Genomic DNA, 12,948 nt, shown 5'->3' with positions numbered 1-12,948 from the left:
GCCAGATGTATTCTTGAAGATGCAATATCGTATTTCAGATCCAACTATCAATACTCAAAACAAGGACAAAGCTTTCCCATCAAACTTTTTCACTAGAAGAATCACCCATGCCCTCTTAATTCCACCTCTCCTTTCTTTCCCTAATACAGACATAAAAACCTAATACAACGATCCAGTAACTTAACCTTCATAAATCCATAATGTTTTACCCAATTTCGCAGCTCAATCTCACTCTTATACTTCTTAATCAATGCAATTTGAACAAAAAATTTACACTTTCACAATTAACCATATAGCAAACCCCACTTGGAAAATATTCAAAAAGGGGCCAAAAATTGAATATTTTCAGTAGCAGAATAACCCAAACTGGCCAAATCTCCTCATAATTCCATCTCTCTTTCCCTGCTACAGACCTAAGACCTAATGGAGCGATTCAATAACTAATTGTCATACATCCACAATGTTTTAAACAATTTCAGAGCTTAAAATCTCACTCTTTTACTTCTTGATCAATGCAACTCGAACAAAATGAATTAATTTCACCATTTTCTCCATGTACAGCACAATTAACCATATAGCAAACCCCACAAGAAAATATTCAAACAGGGGCCAAAAATCAAATCATTTCATCAGAAGAATCACCCAGGCCAAATCCTCTTAACTCCATCTCTCCTTTTATTTCCCTACTACAGACCTAAAACCTAATGTAGTCATCCAATGACTTAATCTTCATAAATCCACAGTGTTTTCCCCAATTTCAGAACTCAATCTCACTCTTTTTCTTGATCAATGCAATCCAAACCAAACAAACTGTTTCTTCCCCATTTTCATCATGTGCACCACAATTCACCATATAGCATACAACATACAAACAGGGACCAAAAATCAAATTTTTTCGATAGAAGGATCACCCAAACTCTCTTAATTCCATATCTTCTTTCTTTCCCTAATATCTTCATAAATCCACAATGTTTCCCCAACTTCAGAACTTAAAATCTCACTGTTTTACTTCTTGATCAATGCAATTCGAACAAAATGAATTAACATAATTACATCATAATTCAGAATATAGCAAACCCCACTTGATAACATTCAAACAGGAGCCAAAAATCAAATCAAACCTTTTCACCAGAAGAATCACCCAAACCCTCTCAATTCCATCTCCTCTCTTTCCCTAATATCATCCACACTGTTTCCCCAATTTCACAGCTCAATCCCTCTCTTTTACTTCTTGATCAGTGCAATTCGAGCCAACATAATCAATTTTCCCATTTTCTTCCTGTTAACAGCACAATTCACCATTTAGCAAAACAAGTATTCAAACAGGAACAAAACATCAATACCCAACAAACCCAGATGCACGCACATACAAAAATATCTAGAGAGAGAGTACATGCTGGAGATTCTTTTGCGAATGGCCATCTCCTTGGGAAGGAATCGGCGACAACCATTGGGTTTTTCGGGCGCTGGCTTTCACACTGTTCCTCACTCCCTCGAAATGAATTTGTTGTTTGATAAAATGGTTTTTATACAGTGTGGCAAAATCTAATTTCACTCAAATCATCTCCGATTATGTATGGATCAGTGTTCGATGTTATATCCAAGGGACTGAATTGTGATTTCGTATTCTTGTTGTATTTCCGTGGATTTAGGGAGTTAGTTGAAGTTAGTTAGGAGAGAGTGGAGGGAATTGTAAGGGAGGCGTTATAAATAATGGGGAGTCCCCATGACTGTGAGGTGTGTAATTTTCCAAAAGAATAATACAAGACTGAGTCTTTTCTCTCTACATTTTGTGTTTTTCTTCCCCAGCCATTACATTGGTATCAGAGCAGTACGGTTCTTGGCCTGACTTTTCTCTGTGTCCACCATGGCCGACGGAACTAGAGCAGCGGAAGTTCGAAAATTTGAGGAGGCATTGAGATCATTGAAGGAAGCAAACGAGAAGAATGCCGCAGACATTGGGGAAATCAAGAATTCCCTCAACGATTTGGGTGATATCAAGGAATTGATTGCGGCCATGAGCGTAAAGTACGATCAGATGGCAGGCCACGTTTACGGGAAGTCGCATCAGAACCCGAATGGAGGATTTCGCATGGATCGTCAAGAACCAAATGGCGGATTTCGCACGGATCGTCAAGAACCATCAGGATTTTCTCAGTTAGGGTTTCAAGCTCTTGGGGATCATCCCCTAAGGTCAGAACATCAAACCCATGCGCCATTTACCTTTAATCAGAGACATGCAAAGATTGAATTTCCTCGTTTCTATGGCGACAATCCACACGGGTGGCTCTATAAATGTGAACGATATTTTGAGTACAATGCTGTTGATAATCTAGATAGAGTCAAACTGGCATCCTTGCATTTAGAAGATTCCTCACTCCAGTGGTTTCAATGGTTTCAAAAATGCCATCATTATATTACTTGGGAATTGTTTACACAAGGTTTGTTATCAAGATTTGGTCCTAACTCGTATGAAGACGCAATGGGGGACTTAACCAAATTACGGCAGACCAGCACTGTGAGAGCTTACCAAGAACAGTTTGAGATCTTGGCAAATAAGACCCAAAATCTTCCTGAAACTTTTTTTGTTAGCTGCTTCATTAGTGGTCTCAAGGATGAAATCCAACCAGGAGTGTTAATGTTTCGACCAACTTCTATTACCCAAGCAATAGGGTTGGCCAAATTACAAGAAACCAGTATTGAAGCAATTACTAAGAAAACTAGGTTGGGATTCAAATCAGAGGGGAATCCTCCCTTTATAAACAGATCATCTATGGGTAGTGGAAGCAGTGGAGGTTTTGTGAGGAAGGAGTTTTCTAAAGAAATGGAGGAAAAGAGGGCAAAAGGGTTATGCTTTAAGTGCAGTGAGAAGTACACTAAGGGACACGTGTGTAAAAAGAAGCAACTGTTTGTGCTGGAAGGAGAAGAAGATGAGCAAATACCAACACCAATTCTTGAAGAAGACATAGAGGAAGGAGAGGAGCAGTTGTCTGGAGAGGAACCTCAGATTTCTTTAAATGCTCTAACTGGTTCAATCTCCTACAGAACCATGAGGGTCAAAGGAAATGTTAAGAAAAAGCTTATTATAATCTTGATAGATTCGGGAAGTACTCATAACTTTTTAAATCCAGAAGTGGTTAAGAGGGCTAACATTAAAACTGAGGACACTGATTCATTACCAGTGTCAGTAGCTGATGGTACAAGGATGCTGAGCACAGCCATGTGCAAGAACTTCCAATGGGAAATGCAAGGGGCCAAATTTCATGCTGACATGAGGATTTTGCAGTTAAAAGGATGTGATATGGTCTTAGGCATTCAGTGGTTGGCAACTTTAGGGCCAGTCAAATGGGATTTTACAAATCTCAGCATGGAATTTCACCTCAATGGCAGAAAGCATGTACTAAGGGGAGGAAAGAATGATGAGCTAAAGATTGTAGGTTCAGGGAAGATGCACAAGTTGTTACAGAAACAACCTCAGGGGGCTATAGCTCAAATTTATCTGTTACAAGCTGACTGCATTCCAAGGGAAGAGGACACTCCATAAGACTTGGGAGTTTTACTTTCAGAATTTACAGATGTTTTCCAGGAGCCAAAGGAACTCCCACCCCCTAGGTCACATGACCACTGCATTCCTCTCAAGCTGGGAACTGAACCAACAAATGTGAGGCCTTACAGGTACCCCTACTTCCAAAAAACTGAGATTGAGAAACAAGTAAAGGAAATGCTTAATTCTGGAATTATAAGGCCTAGCGTTAGTCCATATTCTTCACCGGTTCTTTTGGTTAAGAAAAAAGATGGCACTTGGAGGATGTGTGTGGATTACAGGGCACTAAATAATGCCACAGTTAAAGATAAATTTCCCATACCAGTCATAGATGAGCTTTTGGATGAATTATGTGGGGCAAAGTTCTTTTCTAAGTTAGATCTCAGGTCAGGTTACCACCAAATAAGGGTTCACTCTTCTGACATTGACAAAACTGCATTTAGGACTCATGATGGTCATTATGAATTCTTAGTAATGCCTTTTGGGCTTACTAATGCCCCTTCCACTTTTCAAAGCCTAATGAATGAAGTCTTTCGGCCTTACTTGAGGAAATTCATTTTAGTATTCTTTGATGATATCTTAGTATACAGCCAGTCTTGGGAGACTCACTTGCAACACTTACGGCTTGCTTTGCAGCTACTTAGACACCAACAATTGTTTGCTAAGATAACTAAATGTGTGTTTGGCAAGACAGAGGTTGAATATTTGGGACACTTAGTGTCAGCCAAGGGTGTTTCAGCTGAACCAACTAAGCTTCAAGCCATTAACTCCTGGCCAGAACCAACTAATATCAAAGAGCTGAGAGGATTTTTGGGAATCACTGGTTATTATAGGAGGTTCATTCAGAATTACAGTAGAATATGCTCTCCACTTCACTCTTTGCTCAAGAAAGACTCTTTTGTATGGACTCCAGCAGTCACCACAGCTTTCCTTCAACTTAAAACTGCAATGACTTCTACCCCAGTACTAGCCCTGCCCAACTACAGCAAGTCCTTTGTTGTAGAGTCAGATGCCTCTGGAACAGGACTGGGTGCTGTACTCATGCAAGATGGGCATCCCATTGCTTATTGGAGTAAGGGAATTTCTACAAGAGACATAGCTCTTTCTACTTATGAGAAGGAATTGATGGCAGTGGTATTGGCAGTATTGAAATGGAAGCATTATCTGTTGGGAAGACATTTTCTTATAAGAACAGATCACCAAAGTCTTAAGTATCTCTTGGAACAGAGAGTGGGAACACCTTTTCAACAAAAATGGATAACCAAGCTATTGGGTTTTGATTATACTATAGTATACAAATGTGGAAAGGATAATCAGGCTGCTGATGCTTTGTCAAGAAAAGGGGAGTTAATCAATTCTGCAGATCCAATAGCCATGATTCATGCATTATCTTGTGTTTCTACCAGTTGGTTGGGAGAGGTAAAGCACAGTTGGGAGGCAGATGCTAACATCCAACAGTTGATTTTGGACCTTCAACAAGGTCAAGCTCATGTTGGTTATGCTTGGGCACATGACCTTCTGACATACCATGGCAGGCTAGTAGTAGGGGATTCTCCACTCAAAAGGCAACTCATTCAGGAATTCCACTCTTCATCCTTGGGAGGTCATTCAGGAATCAGCAAAACAACAAAAAGATTGCACAAGAATTTCTATTGGAAGGGACTCCAGCAGGATGTGGCACATTTTATCTCTGAATGTGATACATGTCAGAGGTATAAAAGTGAAAATGTGAAGTACCCAGGATTATTGCAACCTCTCCCCATTCCTGAAAGGATTTGGACTGACATTTCAATGGATTTTATTGATGGTTTACCAGCTTCTCAAGGCAAGACTGTGATTTTTGTGGTGGTGGACAGACTGACAAAATATGGACACTTCATGGCTCTATCACACCCTTATACAGCTAAAGATGTGGCCAAGGTATTCTTTGATCAAGTGTTTAAGTTGCATGGTCTTCCTTCTACCATTGTGTCAGATAGAGATGCTGTGTTTACTAGCCATTTCTGGCATGAACTTTTCACTTTGCAAGGCTGTAAATTGTGTCTTAGCACTGCGTACCATCCACAAACAGATGGCCAAACTGAGATCCTGAACAAATGTTTGGAGAATTACCTTAGGTGTATGACTGGGGACTGCCATAGGCAGTGGGCTAAATGGCTCCCACTAGCTGAGTGGTGGTATAACACTACTTATCATTCAGCTACCAAGACCACTCCTTATTTTGCAGTTTATGGGCAAGAGCCTCCTGACCACACTTTTTGCATTTCCAAACCTTCTTTAGTGGCAGTGGTGGATAATTGGGTAACCGAAAGGGCTGCTATCATCAAACACTTAAGGGAGCACCTATCTCAAGCACAACATAGGATGAAACACTATGCTGATAAGGGCAGATCTGAAAGGGAATTTGCAGTTGGAGATTGGGTGTTTCTCAGGTTACAACCATACAAGCAAACTACAATGGCTTTACAAAGGAATATGAAATTAGCCCCACGATTTTATGGCCCATATCAGGTGTTGGAAAGGGTTGGAACAGTGGCATATAAGCTACAGCTACCAGCAGCTGCAAAAGTTCATCCAGTATTCCATGTTTCATTGCTCAAGAAGAAACTAGGGGCTAATATGGTAGCTCACACTACTCTTCCCCCAGTTGGTCCTGAAGGAGCCTTGCAATTGGAACCTATGGCAGTCTTGCATAGGAGGATGGTTAAACGTGGTAACAAAGCTGTGATTCAGTGGTTAGTGCAGTGGGTGAACTCTTTTCCTGAGGATGCTACTTGGGTTGACCATTCAGAGATTGAAGCCAAGTACCCCCAGTTCCAGCCTTGAGGACAAGGCTGTGTTCAAGCAACAGGGAATGTTATATCCAAGGGACTGAATTGTGATTTCGTATTCTTGTTGTATTTCCGTGGATTTAGGGAGTTAGTTGAAGTTAGTTAGGAGAGAGTGGAGGGAATTGTAAGGGAGGCGTTATAAATAATGGGGAGTCCCCATGACTGTGAGGTGTGTAATTTTCCAAAAGAATAATACAAGACTGAGTCTTTTCTCTTTACATTTTGTGTTTTTCTTCCCTAGCCATTACATTCGATTAATATGATCTCCAACATGGTTTATCTTCTCGACAAGCTCTGAAACATGAACTCTTTCGATCATGGAGATAAATCGGGATGAGATCACAATTTGACGAATTCGCGGCGGCAGTTCCTCGTTTCGAAGGACCTCACACGTCGAGAGTTCAAATTGCGAGATTTCAATAAAGCGATGCCGTTTTTAATAAAATATGTTTGATACGGTGTGACCAAATATATTTTAACAAAAACGAATTCGTACATATCATCTCCGATCATATACCAGTATTTGTTCGATTCAAATGATCTTTAACGAGATTGTTGTTCTGGACAATATCTGCAAGATGAAAGATTTCGATCATGGAGATAAACCGGAATGAGCTCACAATTTTACAAATACACGTTTCTATGGGACTTCAGGGGTTCAAGATGCCAAGTCTATTTGAGTACGGGCGACGCCGTTATCGAAAAACCTCTTGTGTTCAAGATGCGATCTTTTAATGAAACCCGGCCGTTATCGACGCGGTTTTGACCAAGCTCGCGTCTGTCATATACGACTTTCTAACGAGGGCCATTAAACCGAACTTACCGAACGCCAGTCGTCGTCCCCGTTTCTCTCTCTCTCTCTGTATAAGGGTCTGTTCGGACAAATGAATAAGCTGGCTTCCCCTCCAATTTTGAGCCAAAAGGCCACAGTGCTTCTGCTAAAAAATGCCAATCCCAAAAAGCCAGACATGGGATTGGTGTAATTACCAAAATACCCTGCCTGTGTGTCTTGCTCTGGCCTTCCCAACAAATCCTATACTTTTCTCCACCGTAGCCATACATCGACTGACCAAACCCTTTTCCCCTGCTCTTTTTTCATCACCGATTCTACAGTTGGGCATCTCCAATAGCGTCGGGGAAGCTCCGGGGAGGTCAAAGTGCCGACCGGAAGTCGTGTTTCTGGGTTTCCAGCAGCCTCGCCTGCAGCTCGTAACTTTTCCCCCTCGCTCCCACTCCTCGCCACGCCCAGCGACGTACGGAAGCCTCGCTGGGCCTCTCTCTCTCTGATGTGAACAAACACTGAGCCCAAAACAGATCAGCGCCGACTCCGACGAGTATAGATCGAGGCCGACTCCAACGACTACAGATCGTGGCCGACTCCGACAAGTATTGTTGGTCCTTCTCCAGCGAGTTTGCTTCAATTCCCGGCGAAATTTCCGGTGGGTTAATTGAATTTTTAGTGGTTTATATATATACACACACACACATATGAATTTGTGGGTTTCAATTTATGCTTGGTAAATATGAATTTCAATTTCTAAGTTTGCATAAATGAATTTGTGTGAATGTGTATAAATGTGGCTGGATTTTAACTTCTCTCTGTGAAAGTTGAGGTTTCTGGGTTTGTTCGGAGGGAGAGGAAAGAGGATAGAGGTTTGACGGAAAAATAGGTTAGGGGGTAGAATAGCAGATGATTTCCTCTGCGCCAACCGTAGAACTTTCTTAGAAGGACTAATATTTGAGTAATTTTCCACAAAGCTAGGGATCTGTTACTGTCTTACCATTACTTTGTCAACTTAATTGACTAGGTAGACCAATATGCATGTATGAATATATATTTTCACGTGTGGCACAATGCATAAAATTAATTAGGAGAATGGAGCCTAATTAACGAACTTAATTTGACAATATCCCTTCTTCCGGTACTTCGACAGTCTTATTCTAATTGGTTTCATGCGGTAGCATATATGTGCATGACATGGCCATCACTTGTTGGCTGTTTGTTTGACACATACCATGTACTTTGCCAATGACTATTGAAGGATGTGAAACAATTTATAGTGGAGTGTGACTGTTTAAAATTGATTAATGGATAGGTTGTCTATTCTTCCAAGGGTTTGTCAGTGCAGTAGTTTCTTTATACTCCAAAGTTTTTGTTAGTGCTCTTGTGCTGTACTTGATCCATTCTGAATTCTTGCACTAAGCAAGAGTGTACATTGCACTAACCAAGAGTTGGTGAGGACTCTAGTTTAGGAAACACTGATTTATTTGGGTTTTTGAAGCACTTAAGTGGTGGAGGATTTGTTTTTTTTTTTAGAATCTCAGTGGTAGATGATTGAATGATTAGCTTTCCAACTTGGCTGGCTGCTTTGTCACCACATCCCCACCTATTTCATGCATCTAAAACGTGCTGAAATCAATAACACCTTATGTGAATGTGCCTTATGCATATTAATCTTGCAAACTTGTGACTTAAGGTGCATAGTATGAAAACTTTGATACTTGTTTGATGTTTTATGTATCCTTCAATCTTTCGTAACTTTTAATTTGTGGCCACATTGGATTTATATGACATGATAAACTCTAAGAGTGTTATTTTTTTTGCTTCGTTTAATATACGTGAAGACATGGTGTCCCCTCGTAAGAGGATGAACCTTGGGAAGAAGGTTGCACCAACTGGCAGTCATCGTCTTGGGGTTCTGCCTCCAGGAGCATACACCCCCGGAAGAGCTAATTGGGGTTCACATATGACAAGGCTGTTCTTACAGCTAGCCATAAAGGAGATTGAAGCTGAGGGTAGGGGAACAACACAACTTTCGAACAACTCACTGCGCAAAATCGCTGCAGAGCTCAGCGCTACGACTGGAGAACTGATCACTCTGAAGCAATGTAAGAATCGGTATGGCGTCTTGAAGCGGGATTGGCAGGCATGGATATTACTTGCTGATTCGAGAAGAGGTGCAACAGGCTTGGGCTGGAATCCAGTCACGGGTACTTTTACAGCGCCTGACCATTTTTGGCCTAACCTAATTGCAGTAAACACTTTCTCCATTTATTCATTTACTTTTTCTTGCATCACATATGTGCATGACGAAAGGCCAATATGATACCGTTCTAGTTTTTCTAGCTCATTGCATCGATCAGTTCATATTCAAGGCATTTATTGATGAACCACTCGTATTTCGATTTTCGACATAGAACTTATTTTTGGTGGCTGACGAAATACTAATTTGGCAGATTCGAGTATATTTTGGACAGCCTAATTTATTTCACAACACGGTCTTTACTTAGTTGGCAGATTGTCATGTTTTGGGTAGAGCATTTGTTGTTAGTTTCAGCATAACTAGTCTTTGATATGCTTTCATCAGGGGGTGCGCTATTTTTGTGTCACAAGTTTAGAGTTGCCAAGTGTTTTGTTGGTAAATATAGACTATTTATGACGCTCTCTCTCTCTCTTTTTGTTTTGTTGTCTTTTGCTTCCTGGTTTAATTTGCTTGCATCTGAGGCGAGAGATAATGTGTATTTGTAGCTTTTGGTTCCATAATATGTCAAAAAACATCAAATTGAGACTGATTCCAATTTAGCAAGTTAATAAGTTTTCTAGCTGGAGATTGTTTATGTGCGTTTTAAACCAATCAGCACCTAAGTTATGTTGGAATCTCCCATTTTTACAAATCTCAACTGCATTTGCAGTGTATTGGTAAGATTTTATTAGTCCTGTGTTTGTCCGTCCTCCATCTTGCACCCTATTATCTTTGTTAGGGTAGAGCATCTTTTGCGTGCCAGATTCGTGTCTGCAAAGCCAGTTTGCACATGCTGCTTTTGGCCAGGCTTCACATGCAAACAGTGCAGATGGTCATCTATTTGACCCAAACAGTGAACTCAGCCATGCATTTGTAGTTTTTGACCAATAATGTTGTACTGCATGATCAGCACTGAACTGCCTTTTTCAGAAACCTGCAATGCCTTACATGTTTTTGACCAATAATGCCATTCACTGATCAGAAATCCCATGCCAAATAGTAAACCCTCAAATGCCTTACATGTTAATAACCAATAATGCCATTCAAGGGAAAGACATCATATGCCAAATAGTGAACCCTGCCTCCATTTCACCTTTTGCAGCCTTTTAAAGCTCCCAGGAGTGTCATTGTTTTTCTCATCTCACCCGGGGTTATAAAATCATGATACAATGCATCTGATATATGGTTCACCCACAAGTTGAAATCATTGGCTAGGTCATACTCTAACCTAAACATATATGTTTTAGCATCGAATTGTACTTCTCATGTTACATTCTTTAACTTTCATAGTGTTATGTGAACATCATTTTGCCTCCTTTAGTTATGTGAATGTATTATGTGAACTGCAATTTTGTACTTTAGTTATGTGAATGTCTTATGTGAACGATAGAATGAAGTTACATTGACATGATGGTAAACTTTTTTTACTGAACCCTGCCAATGCTTTAATAATATTGTCACTGCATTATAGTTATGGTTTTCATGCTTGCCCAATGTTCTAAAAAGCGCTCGGCGCTAGGCGGGCAGCCGACCACCTTCAAGCTTCGAGACCTATTAATCGGCCATTAATCGCCTTTTAGCAATTAGTCGGGTTTTTTTTTTTTTAAATACTCTGCAACCTCCCTACCATTAATAATCACAGATTTCCTAGTTGCTGTGATATATCTTCTCTCCCAAAAAATTTCCTAGTTCTCTTTGGCTATTGGATACTCAATGTTAACACTTCTAAATGTTAACAGTTCTCTACAATTCAAATATATAGACATAGAAACTAGGTACTACCAAATAACTAGTCAATCCATAATGAGAAGTTCAATGTTCATAGTTCAAATCAAATGAAACCAAGTACGAAATTACCAGTCAATTACAAAGTGCAACGTTCAAACCAAATGAAACCAAGTACGAAATTATTAGTCAAATACTCCTCTTCTTCTCCATATCCATCCATAACTTCATCTCTATCGGACTCACACTCAAAATCGCCGTTTAATCGATTAACCGATTAATCACCGTTTAATTGCCAATTAACCAATTAATCGCCGATTAATGGGCGATTAATCGCCGCCAAATCCCGATTAATCTCCAGACCGCCTAATTCAAACGCCCAAGCATTAATCTGATCGGAGAGGCCATAAAACCTATTAATCGCCCATTAATCGGCGATTAAACGCGATTTTTAGAACACTGTGCTTGCCACCGCCTTTTTGGCCTCTGTGTTATACTGCCAGCAGTCATGCTTTCTAACTATAACGTGTCTATGTCATGCTATATGTATTTCTGTTTTTGTGTGTTTCTCTATAGCAAAATGAATGTGTGGCCAAGTTCCGCGACTGTCCATTGGAGCACGAGGAGTTGATGCAAAGGGTTTTTGAAGAAGTTACAGCCACCGGGTCACTGCAATGCACTCCGGGAGCGAATGGGGAGCTTGGTATGGGTGCAGAAGGTCGTCGAGCTTTGGTTACCGACAATGATGACCGGACTGATACGGATGGTGAGGGCAACACAGTTGGAATAGAAAACGGTGAGGAAATTGGAAGTGCATACACAAGCGCCGAAAATGGTAGGGGGGCCCACTTTCCCCCACATGTCCCTCAACAGGAATATGGTACACCCACCACCCATTTTTTTAACCGTGGTACAACAAGTACCGCCCCTTGCCTGCAGCCCGAAATCAGGTGCTCCCCCCCTTTATCTGAGCATGGTACAAACACCCCCCCTTTCCCGAGAGCTATGCCCAAATATCCCAGTTCCAACTCAAGTGGAACGAAACGGAAAAGCAGATCGAGTGGGACAGATGCTCTCTCGCAGTCCATGTGTAATATTTTGGCAACCATGGTATCCAGGCAGAGTCAGTACAGATCAGTGATTAAGCACGGATGTAACATGGTGGACATAATGAAGATCCTTGGTGGAATGGAATATTTCCAACAAGATCCCGTTCCCCCGGTTTATTGGTGGCTGATTGACTACTTGTCAGGTGATCCCATGAAGATGGATGTGTTCTATGGCTTGCCAAATGATGAACAGAGGATTTCTTTCGCTCAACGGGAGCATACAAAGGCAATGTTAGCACAATCACGCGGACAAGGCAACCCAAATGAGACTCTTCCACCTTGGCAACCGCCCTCTCATATTTAATTATTTTATGACTGGAAACATTATCAATAACTGTGTTTTTTCCTCTGGCTTGCGGCAAAGTACACTGTAGTATGTTTGGTACTTTTAATCGATGTTTAATGTGTTGATGGACGGCATTATTTAGGATTGTTGGAAAGATTGGGTATGAATTTTGTGAGTAGTATGTGTTATATGGTTTGCTGTGTTCTATGGCTCGTTATGAATTGTTTTTCGTAATATGTTTTCAGAGCATAAATTGTTTTTGTAATATGTTTTCAGAGGAGATTAGTTGAGACAACAGAGGACATCATCAACAGTACAGGTCAAGATCGGAATTGGGCCTGTCAATTACGTGAGAGCCGGTATACTTTTTCATTGTTATGGTTAAAGTATGACATGCAATTCGAGATTGGAACTAGCATTTTTTTTATCG

At 40.7% G+C, this 12,948-nt stretch overlaps 2 protein-coding genes across 3 annotated transcripts; both read left to right on the top strand.

The window, feature by feature from the left end:
• The first annotated feature begins 1,867 nt into the window (after positions 1-1,867).
• Positions 1,868-6,370, top strand: LOC131318368 (transposon Tf2-1 polyprotein). The gene is made up of 2 exons (XM_058348070.1): positions 1,868-3,433; positions 3,587-6,370. The coding sequence occupies exons 1-2, from the start codon at positions 1,868-1,870 to the stop codon at positions 6,368-6,370; spliced, it is 4,350 nt and encodes a 1,449-aa protein (XP_058204053.1).
• An 843-nt stretch (positions 6,371-7,213) lies between these two features.
• Positions 7,214-12,693, top strand: LOC131303012 (uncharacterized). Of its 2 annotated transcripts, XM_058329811.1 has the most exons (3): positions 7,214-7,814; positions 9,001-9,410; positions 11,700-12,693. In XM_058329811.1, exons 2-3 carry the CDS (start codon positions 9,003-9,005, stop codon positions 12,534-12,536), a joined length of 1,245 nt encoding a protein of 414 aa, XP_058185794.1. In that variant the 5' UTR covers positions 7,214-7,814; positions 9,001-9,002; the 3' UTR covers positions 12,537-12,693. The 2 variants fall into 2 exon arrangements, with proteins under 2 accessions (XP_058185794.1, XP_058185789.1); XM_058329806.1 differs by lacking the exon at positions 7,214-7,814 and having other exon boundaries at positions 8,347-9,410.
• Positions 12,694-12,948: the final 255 nt, after the last annotated feature.

The sequence above is a fragment of the Rhododendron vialii genome, chromosome 1a, assembly GCF_030253575.1.
Source record: "Rhododendron vialii isolate Sample 1 chromosome 1a, ASM3025357v1".
Taxonomy (NCBI): Eukaryota; Viridiplantae; Streptophyta; class Magnoliopsida; order Ericales; family Ericaceae; genus Rhododendron; species Rhododendron vialii.
The sequence above is the reverse complement of the archived record's forward strand: the minus strand, read 5'-3'. Positions and strand labels throughout refer to the sequence as shown.

Excerpts from the sequence above, each read along its gene's own strand:
- LOC131318368 (XM_058348070.1), top strand. The coding sequence starts at position 1,868 with ATGGCCGACGGAACTAGAGCAGCGGAAGTTCGAAAATTTGAGGAGGCA. Across the intron at positions 3,434-3,586 it reads AGAATGATGAGCTAAAGATT|GAGCCAAAGGAACTCCCACC; the intron begins GTAGGTTCAGGG and ends GATGTTTTCCAG.
- LOC131303012 (XM_058329806.1), top strand. The coding sequence starts at position 8,949 with ATGATAAACTCTAAGAGTGTTATTTTTTTTGCTTCGTTTAATATACGT. Across the intron at positions 9,411-11,699 it reads TTTGGCCTAACCTAATTGCA|CAAAATGAATGTGTGGCCAA; the intron begins GTAAACACTTTC and ends GTTTCTCTATAG.